At 49.0% G+C, this 14,607-nt stretch overlaps 1 protein-coding gene across 2 annotated transcripts; it reads right to left on the bottom strand.

Annotated features, from left to right (window-relative positions):
* Positions 1-4,280: 4,280 nt before the first annotated feature.
* TNNC1 (troponin C1, slow skeletal and cardiac type) lies at positions 4,281-10,570 on the bottom strand. 2 transcript variants are annotated; one of them, XM_002194618.7, is made up of 6 exons: positions 10,418-10,570; positions 6,951-6,981; positions 6,491-6,637; positions 5,230-5,344; positions 4,995-5,131; positions 4,281-4,454 (listed from the first exon to the last, which is right to left on the bottom strand). In XM_002194618.7, exons 1-6 carry the CDS (start codon positions 10,439-10,441, stop codon positions 4,423-4,425), a joined length of 486 nt encoding a protein of 161 aa, XP_002194654.1. In that variant the 5' UTR covers positions 10,442-10,570; the 3' UTR covers positions 4,281-4,422. The 2 variants fall into 2 exon arrangements, with proteins under 2 accessions (XP_002194654.1, XP_072790849.1); XM_072934748.1 differs by lacking the exon at positions 10,418-10,570 and adding an exon at positions 10,293-10,331.
* Positions 10,571-14,607: the final 4,037 nt, after the last annotated feature.

Consider the following 14,607-nt stretch of genomic DNA (forward strand, 5'->3'; position numbering starts at 1 on the left):
GCCTTCATCTCCTGAATTTGAGGAGAGCCCTCCAGAGGCCTTGTTTGAGTTGTATTTTAGGTGCCAGCTGTCCATCAAGCCTGTGAGTAGTGATCCAGGGGAGCCTGACTGGCTTGTGGTTCCCTGGATCCTCTTTGTGCTTTTGAAAAGTGGGGTGGCATTTTCTTTCTCAGGTATCACGACTTTAGTGGTAATTCCTGGTGTTGTTACAGCAAGGTGAAATTTCCAAGGGCTGTTACATGCCTGCTGCTTTGCTGTGTGGTTCTCTACAGCTGTGGAATCCAGGGAATTAGGAGGGGAAGGAGTGCTGGTTGTGGTGTGGTGTTGGAAACCACAGGAGTTTGTGCTGGAGCTGGTGTGTGTTGTATCCTGAAATATTTGTAGGTATTGAGGCATTAATGGAGCTACCCATGGGAATATGTAAGGGTTTAGGAATATAGAAAATGCACATTTTTTAATAGTGGCTGATTTTAGGGAATGCCTTTCACTTCAGTAATAAAATTACTGTCTGATGAAACGTGTTGGCTTGGGGAGATTAGGGGAATAATGTGCAAAATCCTGGGAGGAGCTGAGCCCAGGTTTTGCTCCTGCTGTTTTGTACATCAGGTGTGGGCTTCACTCTCCAGAGCCCCCTCAAAGCTGACCCAGGCCGTGCTTGCCACTTCTGGCACGAGGCACCTGTTGGAATGCAGCCAGCAGCTCTGGAATTGCAGTTCTGTGCTTGTCCACCCGATGGGGTAAATCAGCAGAGCACTCCAGGGCTGGAAGTTCACACGGACCGTCTGACTGCAGTAGAGCAGAAAAAAAATTTAACTAGAACATCCAGTTCATGTACTTTATTTTTTTAATAGTTTAGCCAATTACCAAAATTATGTGCATTAGTTTGAACTCTTTCTGGCTTAAATTCAAAATCTTTCCCCGGTTCCCCAGTTTTTACTTGTTTTTGACTGATTAGGAAAACCCACCCACCCCTAAACAAAGAAATATAAAGAGATTTACTAATTTGGAACTCACAAGTCTAGGGGGTTGTAAAGTCTGGGATGTCTGTAGCCCTCAGCTGTCTGATTCCTGCTGTGTGCATCTCTTGGGCTTTGTGGAAGTTGGTGTTTGTCAGCCTGTTACAAAAAAGTACTTGAGGAACTTAGAGCAAAGGTATCAGTAAAAACCAGATTTAATATTAAGCAGCAGCATGACAGTTCATTGCCAGGGTTCACTCCACTGCTTGCTAGATGATTAGGGCACACAGTGGAGTTGTTGCTGGTACTGAAGGAAGTGGGAGTGGCTGGTCCAGCGAGGGTCGGTGTGCTCAGTCTGGTGTAGATGTGTGTTAAAAGAGAGAAAGGAAGACACCTCTGAACAGAGCACTTGGTGTTTCTCACTTTACACCTTTACCTGTGTGTCTGCAGATTTTCTATCCAGTGTAAGTTCTGCATTTTACATCTCTAGCACTACAGCTTTTCCATAAGAAAAAGGTAAAAAGGGAGATTTCATCTCAACCTCCTTGATGTCTTCCCCAGAGTGCTTGTGTTGTGAGTAGCTCACCCACAAGATGCAGTCTGAGGGAAGAGAGAGGCAAGGGCCAGGCTGAGAAGAGAATGTTGGAATGTTAACAAGAATCAGAGGGTGAGATTTGGGCTTCCTGTGGCTCCAGGCAGCTCCCCAGGCCTGCCTTCAGAAGCAGCCTTTTCATCTCACTGCCCTTCATGATGCCCTTCAGTGGGACAGCTTCCCAAATAAGGGCTTGCTGACTTTCTGACCAAAATAGCGGCTGCGTGACAAAATGCAGCACAGAGGAACGTAACCTTAATCCAGGCATCATTGTGTAGCAAGAGACAGGAATTCTGTGAGCTTCCACAGCAGGTCGGTGTCAGGTTTGTTGTTGTGTGCTCCCTGCACACGTGGTGGTTCTGCAGGACGCTGCCTGGACATCAGTGACCACCTATTGCATTTGCTAGCCCTGTGACACCTGTGTTCACACCTTTCCTCTCTGTACAGTTGTCCCAGCCCCAAAGGGGAAGCTGTGGAGGGAATTTGTGCTGACTCTGCCTCTGGGTGGGTCTCCATCCTCTTTCTCTGGCCATGTGAAATTATTTAAGTTCAATTGGTGAAGTGAGGTTGGAGGTCCTTTTTGGGGACATTACGTATACAGAGCCCAGGAGGGGGAACCAGCAGCTGTGGCCCACTTGAAACTATTCCTATTACGCAGAGCTGTCTCATCTTTGATACTTGAAAACTTCAAAACTCTTGTGATGAAGTGTTTGGCATCCTGCAGGAAGGCAAAGAGCTCAAAAGCATCTCAGTGCTGAACAACTGCTGTACATCAGCTTATACATCTCATGCTTGCTGCTGGTGTACGTCATGCTTGCTGCAGATTAGTTCTCCCCTTTGCAATTAAGAGGACTCAGTATCAAGTTCCAGTTTGGCTCCTTTCTCTGCTTTGACTTAAAAAAGAAAAAAGGCAAAGGGCGTGTAACCAAATGCCAAATCATCTCGTTTGGCAAAGGTGAGCCATTGCTCTGAAAGCCAAGAGCACAGAACCGGGGGAGTGGGAAATCAAACCCCTGCAAAATGCTCTTATGGGGCATGGATGTTAACTGGGGACGTGGATGTTCACAGTGATGATAAAAAGTAGGGCTGGACAGGTGTTGCTGTGTCCCCCTTTACTGCCTTTCAATAGTGTGGTCAAAAAGAAGCAACAGAACAGAAGTTCTGCTTTGCCCAGGTTTCAAGGCTGTTGCAGGTGTTTCTTACACCACAGGGGCTTAGGCTTGGTGAAGTGTTTATCTGATGTACCTTAGCTCATGTTACACTGGCACTGCCCTGCTGGCAGATTTAGGCAGAGCTTTTATTAGGGGAGCGAGTACAAAATTTCATCTAAGCTTCCTGCAGGCACTTGGTTCACACAGCAAAGTTTTATTGAGGGCTGAGGAGAGGCCTCAAATACACTGGTAAAGCTGTAAACAAAGGCAGGAGTTTAAATCTACAGCAAAGGCAAGCAGATAACTGACCTGAGAACTGTGGCAGTGTCTGATGGCATGGGCTGCTGTCACCCCCTGCACAGCTCCTGTTTCATTTTCTTAGTTCTTCTGTTGTTATAAGCCTTGGTTGAGCAAAATATTTAGTGCTGCTTGTCCAGAGGAAAGACACAGCCATGTCCTTGCAAACAATCAGCCACCTCTCTCATCCCTCTTTTCCCTGAACTGCAATATATCATTATTGCTATAAATGAGATTGTGTCACTGCTGGTTTAGAGTGTTATTGCCACAGAAGTAGGGAAAAAATCTAGTCTGGGGAGGAAAGGCAGAAGGACAAGCAGCAGACCTGAGGCACGGGCTCAGCAGCGTGGCCACCCAAGGCTGAGGGCAGCATTGCTGGGGCTTGCACCAATACAGTCCCATGCTTGCCCTGCCAATGTTTATTTTGCTTGGGTAAACGATTGACTTTAGCAACACGACTGCAATGTGCGAGTTGTGCTGGGGCTGTAATTCGATGGGAGGAGGCAGCTATGTGCAGGGAGAGCTGCTAATGCCACAGGAATGCTGTGCTTCCTTGGGATGAGAGGAGACGGTGCTGGGGACAGCGCAGCTCCTTGGCCCTGCTGTCACCCTGTGCCTGGGAGCTGAGACCCAGAGTGGGGTTGTGCATTTCTCAGTGGCCCAAATCGATGTGATTTGCCAGGGAAAATTGGGTGTCTCATTTTTTGTAGTGAGGCTCCCACCCAGGGCTGCAGGAGGACTATGAGGGTCCAGGACCTGCCTCCCACTAGGCTGAGAGAGACAGGAAGGAGCATCCAGTCCAGCTCAGGAATGGCTTTTATTCATGTTTCCAAAAAAGCAAATTGAGGTCTTCTTTTGGCATTACAAGGTGCCAATCAGGGAGGAGGAGGGAGTGTACCCTCAGGATAGCCAGGGTGAGAGTAGGGAGGAGAGGGACTGTCACTGGCACATGGATTTCAGTGATGACTGAAGGGGGTTTTAATTCATATTTCATTGCTAAAATGCTGCCAGTGCTCCAGTTAAACCAGCAGGCACCAGTGCCAGCTTCTGAGTCTCATGGCAGGGTGAGGAGATGGAACATGGCAGCTCCCCACCGAGCACCCACGGCCCTGTTGGATGGACTTTGCCATTGGGCTGGCAGCAGAATACCTCCTTGGAGGCTTAAAGCTCCAGCTGTGATGTCACCTTGCCAGAAGCAGTCCTCAGCAGTGGTTTCATTAATCATGAGTACACAGCAGGGGTGAAGCTGTCACTGAACCTCCAAGGAATGACCAGCTGAGGCACTGGGTATTAACAGGTTTTATTTCCCCCTGGCCACCCTTCTCAGCACTCAGTCTTCATGCTGGTAGCCAGGGGACTTAGTCAAGGAGATGAGATGCAGAGTTGGAGGGTTTAGGAGATTCATGCTGTCCATCTGGCCTCAGATTTATTCAACCCCCTTCATAAACTCCAGGAACTCTGCCAAGGGGAAGACATTGGAGACAAGAGGTATGAGGTGAGACCCAAGTGCCCTCACAGCTGCCAAAAGCTTGGCAGCTTTTCCCAGCCCTGTCTCCTTTTCCACCCTCACGATATACGAGAGGCCAAGGGGGGATGGCTACTCTTCCTCTGACTGTGGTGAGGACTCCTTGTGACTCCTGCTGGAAATGTCACTGGAGCCCAGCCTCACGCTCAGCTGCCACCACATGGTCTGGGCATCATTTTGTCAGCAGCACATTCAAAGATACAGCCCCTCAGAAATGGTGCTTCTGTTAAAGCAGGAAGGGACTGGTGAAAAGTGGCAGTGCTTCAGTGCAGCAAGGGACAGGTGAGGCAGCCCCAGGTCCTTGCTCCCATTTCACAAGTGTAAGAACCCCCTCATCCCTGTGCACACGTGCTCCTCTCAGATGTATGGCCCAGCACTGCCTGCATGAGCTTGTGCTCAACCAAGACCATGGGAGCTACTCAGGGGCATGACCAAGGGCTTGTGACCAAACCACGTGCAAGAAAGAGTCCTACCATCATAGTCAATCCTGCCATCGTTGTTTTTATCCCCATCTTTCATCAGTTCTTCTATGTCATCCTCGGTGATGGTCTCTCCTGTCGCCTGCAGCATGATCTTCAGCTCCTCAAGGTCGATGTAGCCATCAGCGTTTCTGTGCCAGGACAGAAGAGCTCAGGACCAGACAGAGCAGCTGGGGAGGGGGCCAGGCTGGCTGCACCCCTGCCCCACCTTGCTGTGCTCATGGCTTACTTATCAAACATCCTGAAGAGGTCTGAGAGTTCCTCTTCGGTTTTTCCTTTGCTGTCATCTTTCATACACCGGACCATCATAACCAGGAACTCATCGAAGTCCACAGTGCCACTGCCTGAGGGAAGAATGAACTTTCTGGGGCCAGCTCCACTCTTCTCCATGAGCAGCACCACCAGACTGGCTCACCCAGCTTCCCTGCACAGCCACATGAACTCAGAACCCCAAAACCTTAAGTGGTGATGTTAAACCCATTATTGTTAAAGTTAAAAACAAAGACTGCCATCAGACAGTGTCTCTACAAGTCAAACTGGAAGAATATACAAGGTCTGAAGCCTCAGTCTCTTCTCATACTGGGCTTGAGGAATGCAGGAAAGGGGAGCCCAGCTGGAGCTACAAGGGGTGGACAGGCAATGCCGATGGGGGATCACCCTTCCCTTCAGCAGCCAAGGGCCAAAACTCAGGAAAATAGCCCTGCAGCAAGAGTCAGCTCTCAGGATGCTGGAATACGTGACTGAGGCCTTTCTCTGACCTCGTAAGTGAAGTTTTGCCTTTCACAGTCATTTTGCCTTGGCAAAAGTCCTTCTGGAAGCACCAAGGAATGGAAACTCCTGCTATGGAGATACCTGTCCATCTCATTTAGGTATTAATATTGAAAGCTCCAGGAGGCAGGTATTCATGCTGTGTGGTTTTGCACTCACACTATAGTAGTGTTGCTTTCAATGACTCAGATGCTTTCTTTTTTTGCCTGATTTTTAACTGCTTTTTTATTTTCCAGTTACTTAGTGTGGTATTTTTGCCCAAGTGCCCACAGTGGATTTTGTTATGTGTGATCATCAGTACACTGATTTAATCAGTATTGACAGTTAGTTATGTGGGGGTGTGTACAATTGAGCAGTGAGAGACTTTCCTGATGGTAGACTCCTCTAACTGGCATTTCTGAAATGGCAGTTCCTACATTCAGCCTGTATTTTGTTTTTTTAAAGGATCTGTACAATTTCACAGTACCCCCCCTCAAAATCAGTTCAAGCAGTCTGATCGTTGTAGGAATAAAAAATTCTATAGTTTCTCTTTGCCTGGAAATTCCATAAAGGAACCATGCTGAGATTTGGTGGGTATTTAAAGTCCTTTGAATTCACAGCAGGTTGCACCCCACAGCTGTGACTGTCCCAGCACAGATCCTGCCAGCACTGCACAGATGGCCCCCACACCCCCAGATGTGGGGATGGTCCTTGAGAGAGTGGAAGAAACCCAAACTTCTCACCATCTTCATCCACCTCATCTATCATCTCCTGCAGCTCCTCGGGGGTGGGGTTCTGCCCCAGCATCCTCATCACCTTCCCCAGCTCCTTGGTGCTGATGCAGCCATCCTCTGCCCCCAGCACGAAGATGTCAAAGGCAGCCTTGAACTCTGGAGAGAGAGGGGAGGGGAGATGTGAGGGGGTCCTGCCCTGCAGCTGGAGCCTGCAGGCAGGGGGCTCATCCCAGGCACAGCCTCCCCTGACTGTGCACCCCAGCAGTGCCCAGGCATGGCACTGAGGGACTCCAGGCACGCCACAGAAACTGCCTTCCTAGGAATGCTGATGGATCAAAGTCCCTGGGTCATGCCCTGCCTTGGCCAGTGTGGCCAAAGCATTTTCCAGAGCATTATTGCTGAGGCAGGCAGGGCTGCTGGTTGGGGAGCTCCACTTCAGGCTGTGGTGTCAGGTTGAAGATGCACCTACCATTTTTTTGTTCTTCTGTCAGCTGCTCAACCTGTAAGGAAAACACAGACACCAAGTAATTTTAATTTGGTCAGCATCACTATTTGCTAAAAGGACATGTTGTTTGTTCAACAGCCTTTGCCAGGGTCAACCAAACCTCACAAGAAGCAACCTCATGGACTAGGAAATGTACAGCCAGAGGGGTTTTGACACAACAAGCTTTTGTAGTCAAAGAGATTCTTCCCTTTAAAAAAGTTATTTATATCTCCTTTGAAGCAAACATAACTTCTCCAGAGTAGTAGATGCTAATACATGGCAGAAATAGCTTTTGTACAAGCAGGGAAAGCCCACTGGGAAAAGAATAAGCCTCTGTCATCCATTTGGGGAGAATTTCTTGTTGCTGGCAGGTTCCAGTACAGAATGGCTGCGCTGCTGAGGGCTGCTCACATGTGGGCCAATGCCAGATCAGAGATGAGGTGTGCTTGAGAGTTCCCTGGGGAGGGAGAGGTAGACAAGACTATCCCTGGTAGTTGTTTTTCAGGCCTAGATTCAGGAAACTGCTGCCCTATCCAGAGCTTAACTGCTCTGCTTCCATCTCAGCCAGTGTTATTACAAAGGTGTCTGGCTCTGAAGGGAGCTGCTATTCCCTTTAGTCTGTTTTGGGAATCTCTGAAGGAATGGCCTGTGGAGCCAACAGGCATTAGCTGACATGGGATGGCAGACTGTTCCCAAACTCTGCCCTAATTCAATCCCTACAGACTGATGGTATTGGGAGTTTATTAGCATGAATTAATGAAAATAATCAATGAGGAGAGCAAAGGGAAATCAATCAGCTCTGTGTCATACCTGTTTAAGTGCCTTTCTCTCTTTGGCTTCATTCCAAGTACTGCTTAGCTGAACTTGCTGCCCTCACCACCATGTCCAACTGCCCCTTTGGAAGCATCCATGAAAACATCAACTTTTCCTTCCTATGCTGGTCAACAGCCTCTCTAGATCCAGCCTGGTAGGACCCCATGCCTGCCCTATCTGGCCCCACTAAAGTCTCCTTGCTGCCACCCCAATGCCAGTGGCCCCCAACACCCATCCCTGCCATGCTGTGTTTAGGCAGGACCCCAAAACCCAGGGTTGTGTCTTTGAGTGAGAACTGATTCTTTTGCCCCGAAGGGCAATGGTTTTGCAAAAGCCAGCTGCTTCTTCCTGCTTGCAGCAAGAAGCAGAGAAAGTATTTTTCCTTAGCAGGTCAGAGCCTGTGGGAGCAGGCAGAGCATTTTATCCCACTCCCCATGCTCCAGGAGGGGAGGACTTGGCAGAAGCACTAAGGACAGTGGCAGGATTTTTCTCCACTGCTGGAGGAAACCCAAGCCCAGTGTGTTTCTGGTGCTGCTGAAGGCAAGCAGGCAGCTGCTGGCCCTCTGTGGACATTTTTTTGGGCAGAGCAAGGGCAGCCACCGCCACGATGGCCACAGCCACGTCCTGCTCAGTAACACGACACTCCTGGTGCAGTCGCTATTTATAAGCCTGGGTGAGAGGTGCTGGAGATAAAGATGAGCTCCCTGATTGTTCCCAGCCTTTGGTATTTATCCTTGCAGCCCTTTATCTGAACACTTGTCCCTGGCACTGTTCTAGGCACCACTTAACAGAGCCTAAAAATATTCCCAAAATAGTTTTGTGTTTGCACACCCTTATCTAGGCATGAGTGGGTAAGATGAAAATCCATTGGGTTCTCTGACTGCACGTAGGGGATTTGGCATAAATGTAATATTAATATACGCTACAACATGCATAAAATACACAACTATTCCATTTTAAAGCCTCCTTGAATACTGAAGTTATAGATGTGTATATAAATTAAAAGCATTGTTGCTATAGAGTGACATTTTTGTCACAAAAATATCTCTTGAGCTGTTTATAGTTCACTCTGGACATGGGTGCTGTTTGATACCTTATTCCTCTTTTCCCTACACATCATTCCAGGAACAGGTTTTTCTGACTGCAGTGTGGGAAGGCAGGCTCTAAGCTCACAGCACTGCAGCAGCTGTGGTAGTGCCAAATCTGCTGTATTTTGCTTTTAAAAGCTCTTCTCTCCATCCCATGGTTCTATTGGAAGTCAGGGGAAACTGAAGTTCTTGATTTTTTTCCTCCACAGGTAAATGTTTTCTTTACAGTCTAAATTGTGGGAAATAGAAAACACCTCCACAAAAGAGCTGTTTGTCTCAGCTGTGCCTGGCTTGGACTTGTTTTGCCTCGGTAAAGATGTTGGGAGTTAATGTCCAGGACTCAAACCCTACATTTACCTAATTAATGGCCATGTGGTCCCTATGCAATGAGGAAAGAGCCTGTACCTTCAGTCACAGAGAACTTATTTAATTAAAAATCTTAATTAGGAAGGCCTGGATTTCCTTTGATTTTAGAGGTTCCATTTTTCTCCATTTTGAAGGTGTTGGTTGGGGGACTCAGCCTTTCCTGAACCTTTTCACACTATCAGGGTCACTACAGAGGTTCCATTTCCAAGGTTCAAGGCTGACCAAAGGACAGGGGATGTGTGAGCATTGGGTTTTTTTTCAGTTACCTACCAAGGATTATATTCCTTCCCTCTAAAAACCTTGCCATAATAATAAGACTGGTATGATGCATTTTTTGTGCTCTTGCTTAAAATCAAATTGATCAGCTGTATATTTAAGGAGGGAAAAGCACCAAAAAGCTCTTACTGTAAATCCAGTTATGAATGCAATAGCAATCCACACAATCCAGACTCTATTTTCATCCTTAGTCCACTCGCACATCTCTGTCTGCCTACGTTACAGAATAGTGCAGTGTTCTTATTACAGACCAAATAGTTTGGGTTTACACAGTGAGCACAGTGTGCAGCTGTGGAAATTAAAATAGCCCAAGGATGCTCCACGTTCCCCAGGGCATAGCTCACATTCTGGATTCTGCATAGCACAGAGCAGGAGCAGCAAAGCAGAGGAGGAGGTTTGGAAATAACTGAGAAAAAACCGAGGGTTTTGTAAAATCTCCCTGAAAAATATTCAACTAAGGAGGGGGGAACATAGCAATGGCAGAGTGGTAAGGCACCAGAGAGAAGGTGAGTTTTAACACATAAAAATAATGTTTATTTTCTGGGAAATCCTCCTCTGCTTTGTCTGGGCTAAAACCAAGAGTCATCTCTTATGTCTTGCAGGTTTTATTGAGATTTATAGCTTCACCTAGGAGCCATCTCCCTGCTTTTCAGTGGGGAACCAGGGGGTCACTGTTAATAATTTAACAGCAGGCTGAGAGTTTCACGCTTTAAGAGGAGTGTGAAACTTCCAGAGCCATGATAGGGAAAGGTCTGTGTCCTGGATGAGGATGCTGATTAAGAGTCGCTGCCTTATAATTATTTCTCATTTTCACTTCTCACTGAATTATTGGAACCTACAACAAAAAACCTTCGATCCATTTCAGACCTCCTCTCTCCCCAGCCCACAGCCCCAAGGGGAGACACTCACCGCTGCCTTATAAATGTCATCCATGGCTGGGCGAGGGCCGGGGGCTGTCGCGGTCACTGTGCCGGCGCTGCCCCGCGGCGGGGCTGATATAGGGGGCTGGGGCCGGCCCCCGGCAGCATGCCCGGCCCCCCAGGAATGCCTGGCCCGCGTGCCTTGGGACGGGGACACCGCCGAGCCCGGGCCAGCCCCAGCCCCAGCGCCAGCCCCGCTCCGGGGCAGCTGGAGCTTTCCTCGTGACTGTGCTGTGGGACCGAGCCACCGCTTTTCAGCGAGACCTGCCGAAATCGCTGATCTATCGCGGCTCTTGGCTGTCCTGGCTGGAGCCGTGCCATCGTGTCACCTCCACCTCCAGAGTGTTCCCCCTGCGAGCTGCGTTAGAAAGGTTATACTGTGCCAAATAGGATTGGGTATTACAGGAAAGGCTCATGTCCCAAAATATCCCTGTGCAGGAGGGAATGTCCCGCAGGGCAGTGGGAACAGGGGGTCTCAGGGCCCCTTGTCCCCTCTGCTGCGTGTCCCCAAATCCACGGGGGACCTGCAGCTGGGGCCAATGGCCTCGGGAGGGCATGGGGGGAATGTGCGGTCCCAGTGCCACGGACACAAGTGTGGACACACATGGAGCTTTGCCCCAGTCTTCTGTTTTCAGCTAGGGCAGCAAAACGTGGGGATCAGCTATCAAAATGGGGTATCAACCCTGTTTGATTCCAGGGATAATTGCCAGTCCTTTGGGAAGTCATGACTCACTTCACCCAGCCAGCTCGCTGATCCGTCCCCACTGCAAACAGCTAAAATCCACACTCCTGGATTTACCATAGATTTACCCAGCCACAGTGGAGAGCAAAACACACCAAAGGCCTCTCCAAGTGATGAGCAGTTTTCTCAGTGCAGTGAAAAGTGTTTTAATTCACAGCAAACAAGCCTGTCTTTTCAATGATTCAGGACTCCCTCTTGTGTCCGGAGGGGCTACAGATGGCTCTGGCACCACAGGGTGGCAAGGTCTCACCTCCAGCTGGCTCATGTCAAAATTAGTTTGCAAAACTAAAAATATAATTAATGCAACTGCTAGTTTTCATCTTTACTACAAATCCACCTTTAAGAAGAATCATGCTGCATGGAAAAACCTGCAGTCCCTGTGGAATGCCCGAGCCAAAGCAACATTAACCAGGTGGTGTCAGCACAAAGTGGGGATGCAGGTGAGCACAAAGCCATCCCCACATCATATCCTCCCAGGTTTTGAGTCCTGAAAGATTAAATCCCTGCAGTGCCTGATAGGAACTATGGTCCTGTGGGCACCAGCTGGCCTTGATTTTCCCAGGCTTCAGCCCAGCCTTGCCTCTGCTCAGCATAGGAGTAGCAGATGGAATAAAACGGAAAATTGTTACATTTAAGGAATTTATTTTTGAAGCAGTTAGTCTTCCTAATTTGGATGTATTTAATATCTTGTTGCCTTTAACACACGAAAGTCAGAAACAGCAGCAGAGTGAAGTAGTTGTTTTGTTAAAGGGCATTGGAGCCTGTTCTTAGGTGAGGGCACAGGCTGGGATGGGAGACCTGCTGTTCCCAGAACCAAACCACCACCCAAAACCTCGCGGGCAACCCCAGAGAGACCTTCCCAATGAACTGCTGCCCCGAGGCAAGCCCCAGCCCCTGACTGCTTCTCTGGCCTCGGGATTCACTGCAGAGACAGGGGGTGGCAGGTGCCAGCTCTGGGCACTAGCAGGCTCCGGGACAGGGGCTGAGGAATCACGCCTGGCCCTGTCCCTCCATCCTGGGAAGTGATGGCTCTGAGTCACCCTGAAAACAGCCCCTGGGATGTGTCAGAATATATTTAGGGGCAATGTAGCGCAGGAGGGACAGCTCCAGCATTGCCTTTAAAAGGTCTGCTGGAGAGAGCTGGGGTGAAATTCAGGCTGGGATGTTGGAGGAAGGGTCTCTGTGTGCTCAGAGAGGGGAAATTTGGGCCACTGCCACCCTACACACTGGCACGGGAAAGCTGCACTTCTGCGAACATCTGATGCAGGCAGAGACTTACAAACCAGAGCTGAGCCCAGAGGAAAGGATGAAATCCCATCTGGCAGCAGAGGGAGGTGATGTTCCTCCCGGGAAGGAGGCACAGGCGAGTGGCGTTGTGCCAACCCCTGCCTCCCCGCCGGCTGCTTGGAGACAAAGCTTCCAGCATCCCCTGGCTCTCCGAAGTTGTTTGCTTACAAAAGAATTGGGAATTGGGGTTTTGTAGGGAAACCCGAAGCCTCTGCCATGCAAAGCACAGGAAGGGGGTACTGCAGGTATGGGCTGTTCTGAGGGAAAACCACCCTCTCCTGCTGCTTCCTGTGCCTGCTCACCTGAGCCCTGTGGCAGACAGGGAGTGTGGCTATCTACAGCCCGAGGAGGCTGCCAGCACAAGTGCCTTAAATCTGGGCACAGCTGGCCCGGTGACACACCAGCTCTCACTGGGGTCAGGTACAGCCTGCTAGCTCCAGCTGCATCCTGACATGCTGTCCCACTTGTCAGTCCCTCCAAGCTACCAAGACAACTGGGAAGCTTACTTGGCTCTTTTCCTCCAAAACTTCATTTCAGGTTCTCATTTCCAAGCTGCTGTAACCCACTGCAAAACTAGCAGAGGCATTCTTGACATCAAATGTAAAGAAATAAAAGACAGAAGCTCAACTAAGTTGCAATTTTATTTGAGATTAGGGATGTTTGCAGGGCTCCTTTGGCTGTGTCATGGCTCTAAACTGCAGCAAAATGCTCCATATCCCCCTTCCCTGGCTTGGACACATGGCCCTGAGAGAGAGTCCAGACCCAGCAACAGCAGAATTATTTAATGTACTCCTTCCTAAACACTACTTGGAATATTTTAGCTGAAGGAGAACCCATTTTCCCCCTTCCACAGGCACATTGCTCCTCTCCTCTGTGAGCCAGGACAGGGCTGTCACACCATGAGCCACTGCTGTGCTTGCAGGCAGGAACTGCTTCAGGAGGAGGAGACGGGCACTGATCAAACCAAACAGCCAGGCTGCAAATTTTTATTTAATTAAGGAGATGGGACATTCAGAGGAAGCTTAATTAAAGTTGCTCTCCAAACCCACTTATTATCTCATGAAGAGGCTGAGCTCAGCAGCAGTTCCTGATGCTGGGATAGCATTAGAAAATCCCTGTTGGGCTGCCTGTACTCTCTGTCTTTTGTCCTTTTGCACATCATCCTTCAGCTTCATCCTGACCAAGGAAAAACATTTTTCAGTGAGAAACACCCCAAAATGGATTTTTCCACTTCTGTTTGCAGAGGTGTGTTTGCTTATCTGCCACTGCAGTTCTGGTGGCATCTGTGGGACACCAGCATTGCCCCTGCAGCTCCACACATCCAGCCAGGGCATTGGCACTTCTGTTGTAATTCATGACACCATGCTGAGCTAATTGCATCCTCTCTTAGGTAGCATAAGGAAGGGCAGGCAGATGTTGCTTTCATTCTGCTGGAAGGTACTTTTTAACAAAATCTCCTTGATTTGACAGTCCAAAACATAATCCTTCTGTGTGTAATGTAGCACAGAGAATATTTCAAAGTCTTGATGAATGCTTGATGCATCCTTCTGCCAAAACATAATCTTTCTAGATAACCTCTCAATTTTAATACACTCAGATACTCCTAAAGAAACTCATTACATCCTCTCTCCTGCAATTTTCTGTTCCTGGTGAGGCAGGAACAGAACAGGCATTCTGAGCCTGTCAGAAAGGTTGCCATAGTATGAGTTCCCCTCAGGGCAACTCAGGTTCAGCTCAGGGGAAAAGGCTGAGGAGAGTTTGCTTGCCATCTTTTAGATTCTCCACTTCTGTTACAAATTCTTGACAAGATCCTTTAGCAATGAAACTTCCCCATGCTGAGCGGGACAGTGAAAGTGAAGTCCATGCTGTCAGTAAATCACCCCAAACAGCACCCTGAGTTCACTCTGGGCTCATTCCTGAGGTCTGGCCCATCAGCCCAGCTCCTCAGCTCTGTTTTTGGGGTGGCACCAGGCAGCTCAGTCACAGAACCACTGAGGTGGCACCTCAGCCTGGTGTGGCAGTGTCCAAGCCTCCAGGAGCCCTTGGTGGCTACATATGTGCACCACAGGCTGCCAGCAGCTGGGACAGTGTCACAGCTCCAACACTGGGAGGGGGCTCAGCCCTTGGCAGCTCTGCACTAGAGGGATTGG

This window comes from Taeniopygia guttata, chromosome 12 (genome assembly GCF_048771995.1).
Source record: "Taeniopygia guttata chromosome 12, bTaeGut7.mat, whole genome shotgun sequence".
NCBI lineage: Eukaryota > Metazoa > Chordata > Aves > Passeriformes > Estrildidae > Taeniopygia > Taeniopygia guttata.

Bases quoted from the DNA above. Each gene is read 5' to 3' on its own strand.
- TNNC1 (XM_002194618.7), bottom strand. From the start codon at position 10,441: ATGGATGACATTTATAAGGCAGCG. The intron at 5,345-6,490 runs GTGAGAAGTTTG...TTCTTCCCTCAG, and splicing joins AGATGAGGTGGATGAAGATG to GCAGTGGCACTGTGGACTTC. The intron at 4,455-4,994 runs GTAGGACTCTTT...TCCCCTTGGCAG, and splicing joins TGGCAGGATTGACTATGATG to AGTTCCTGGAGTTTATGAAG.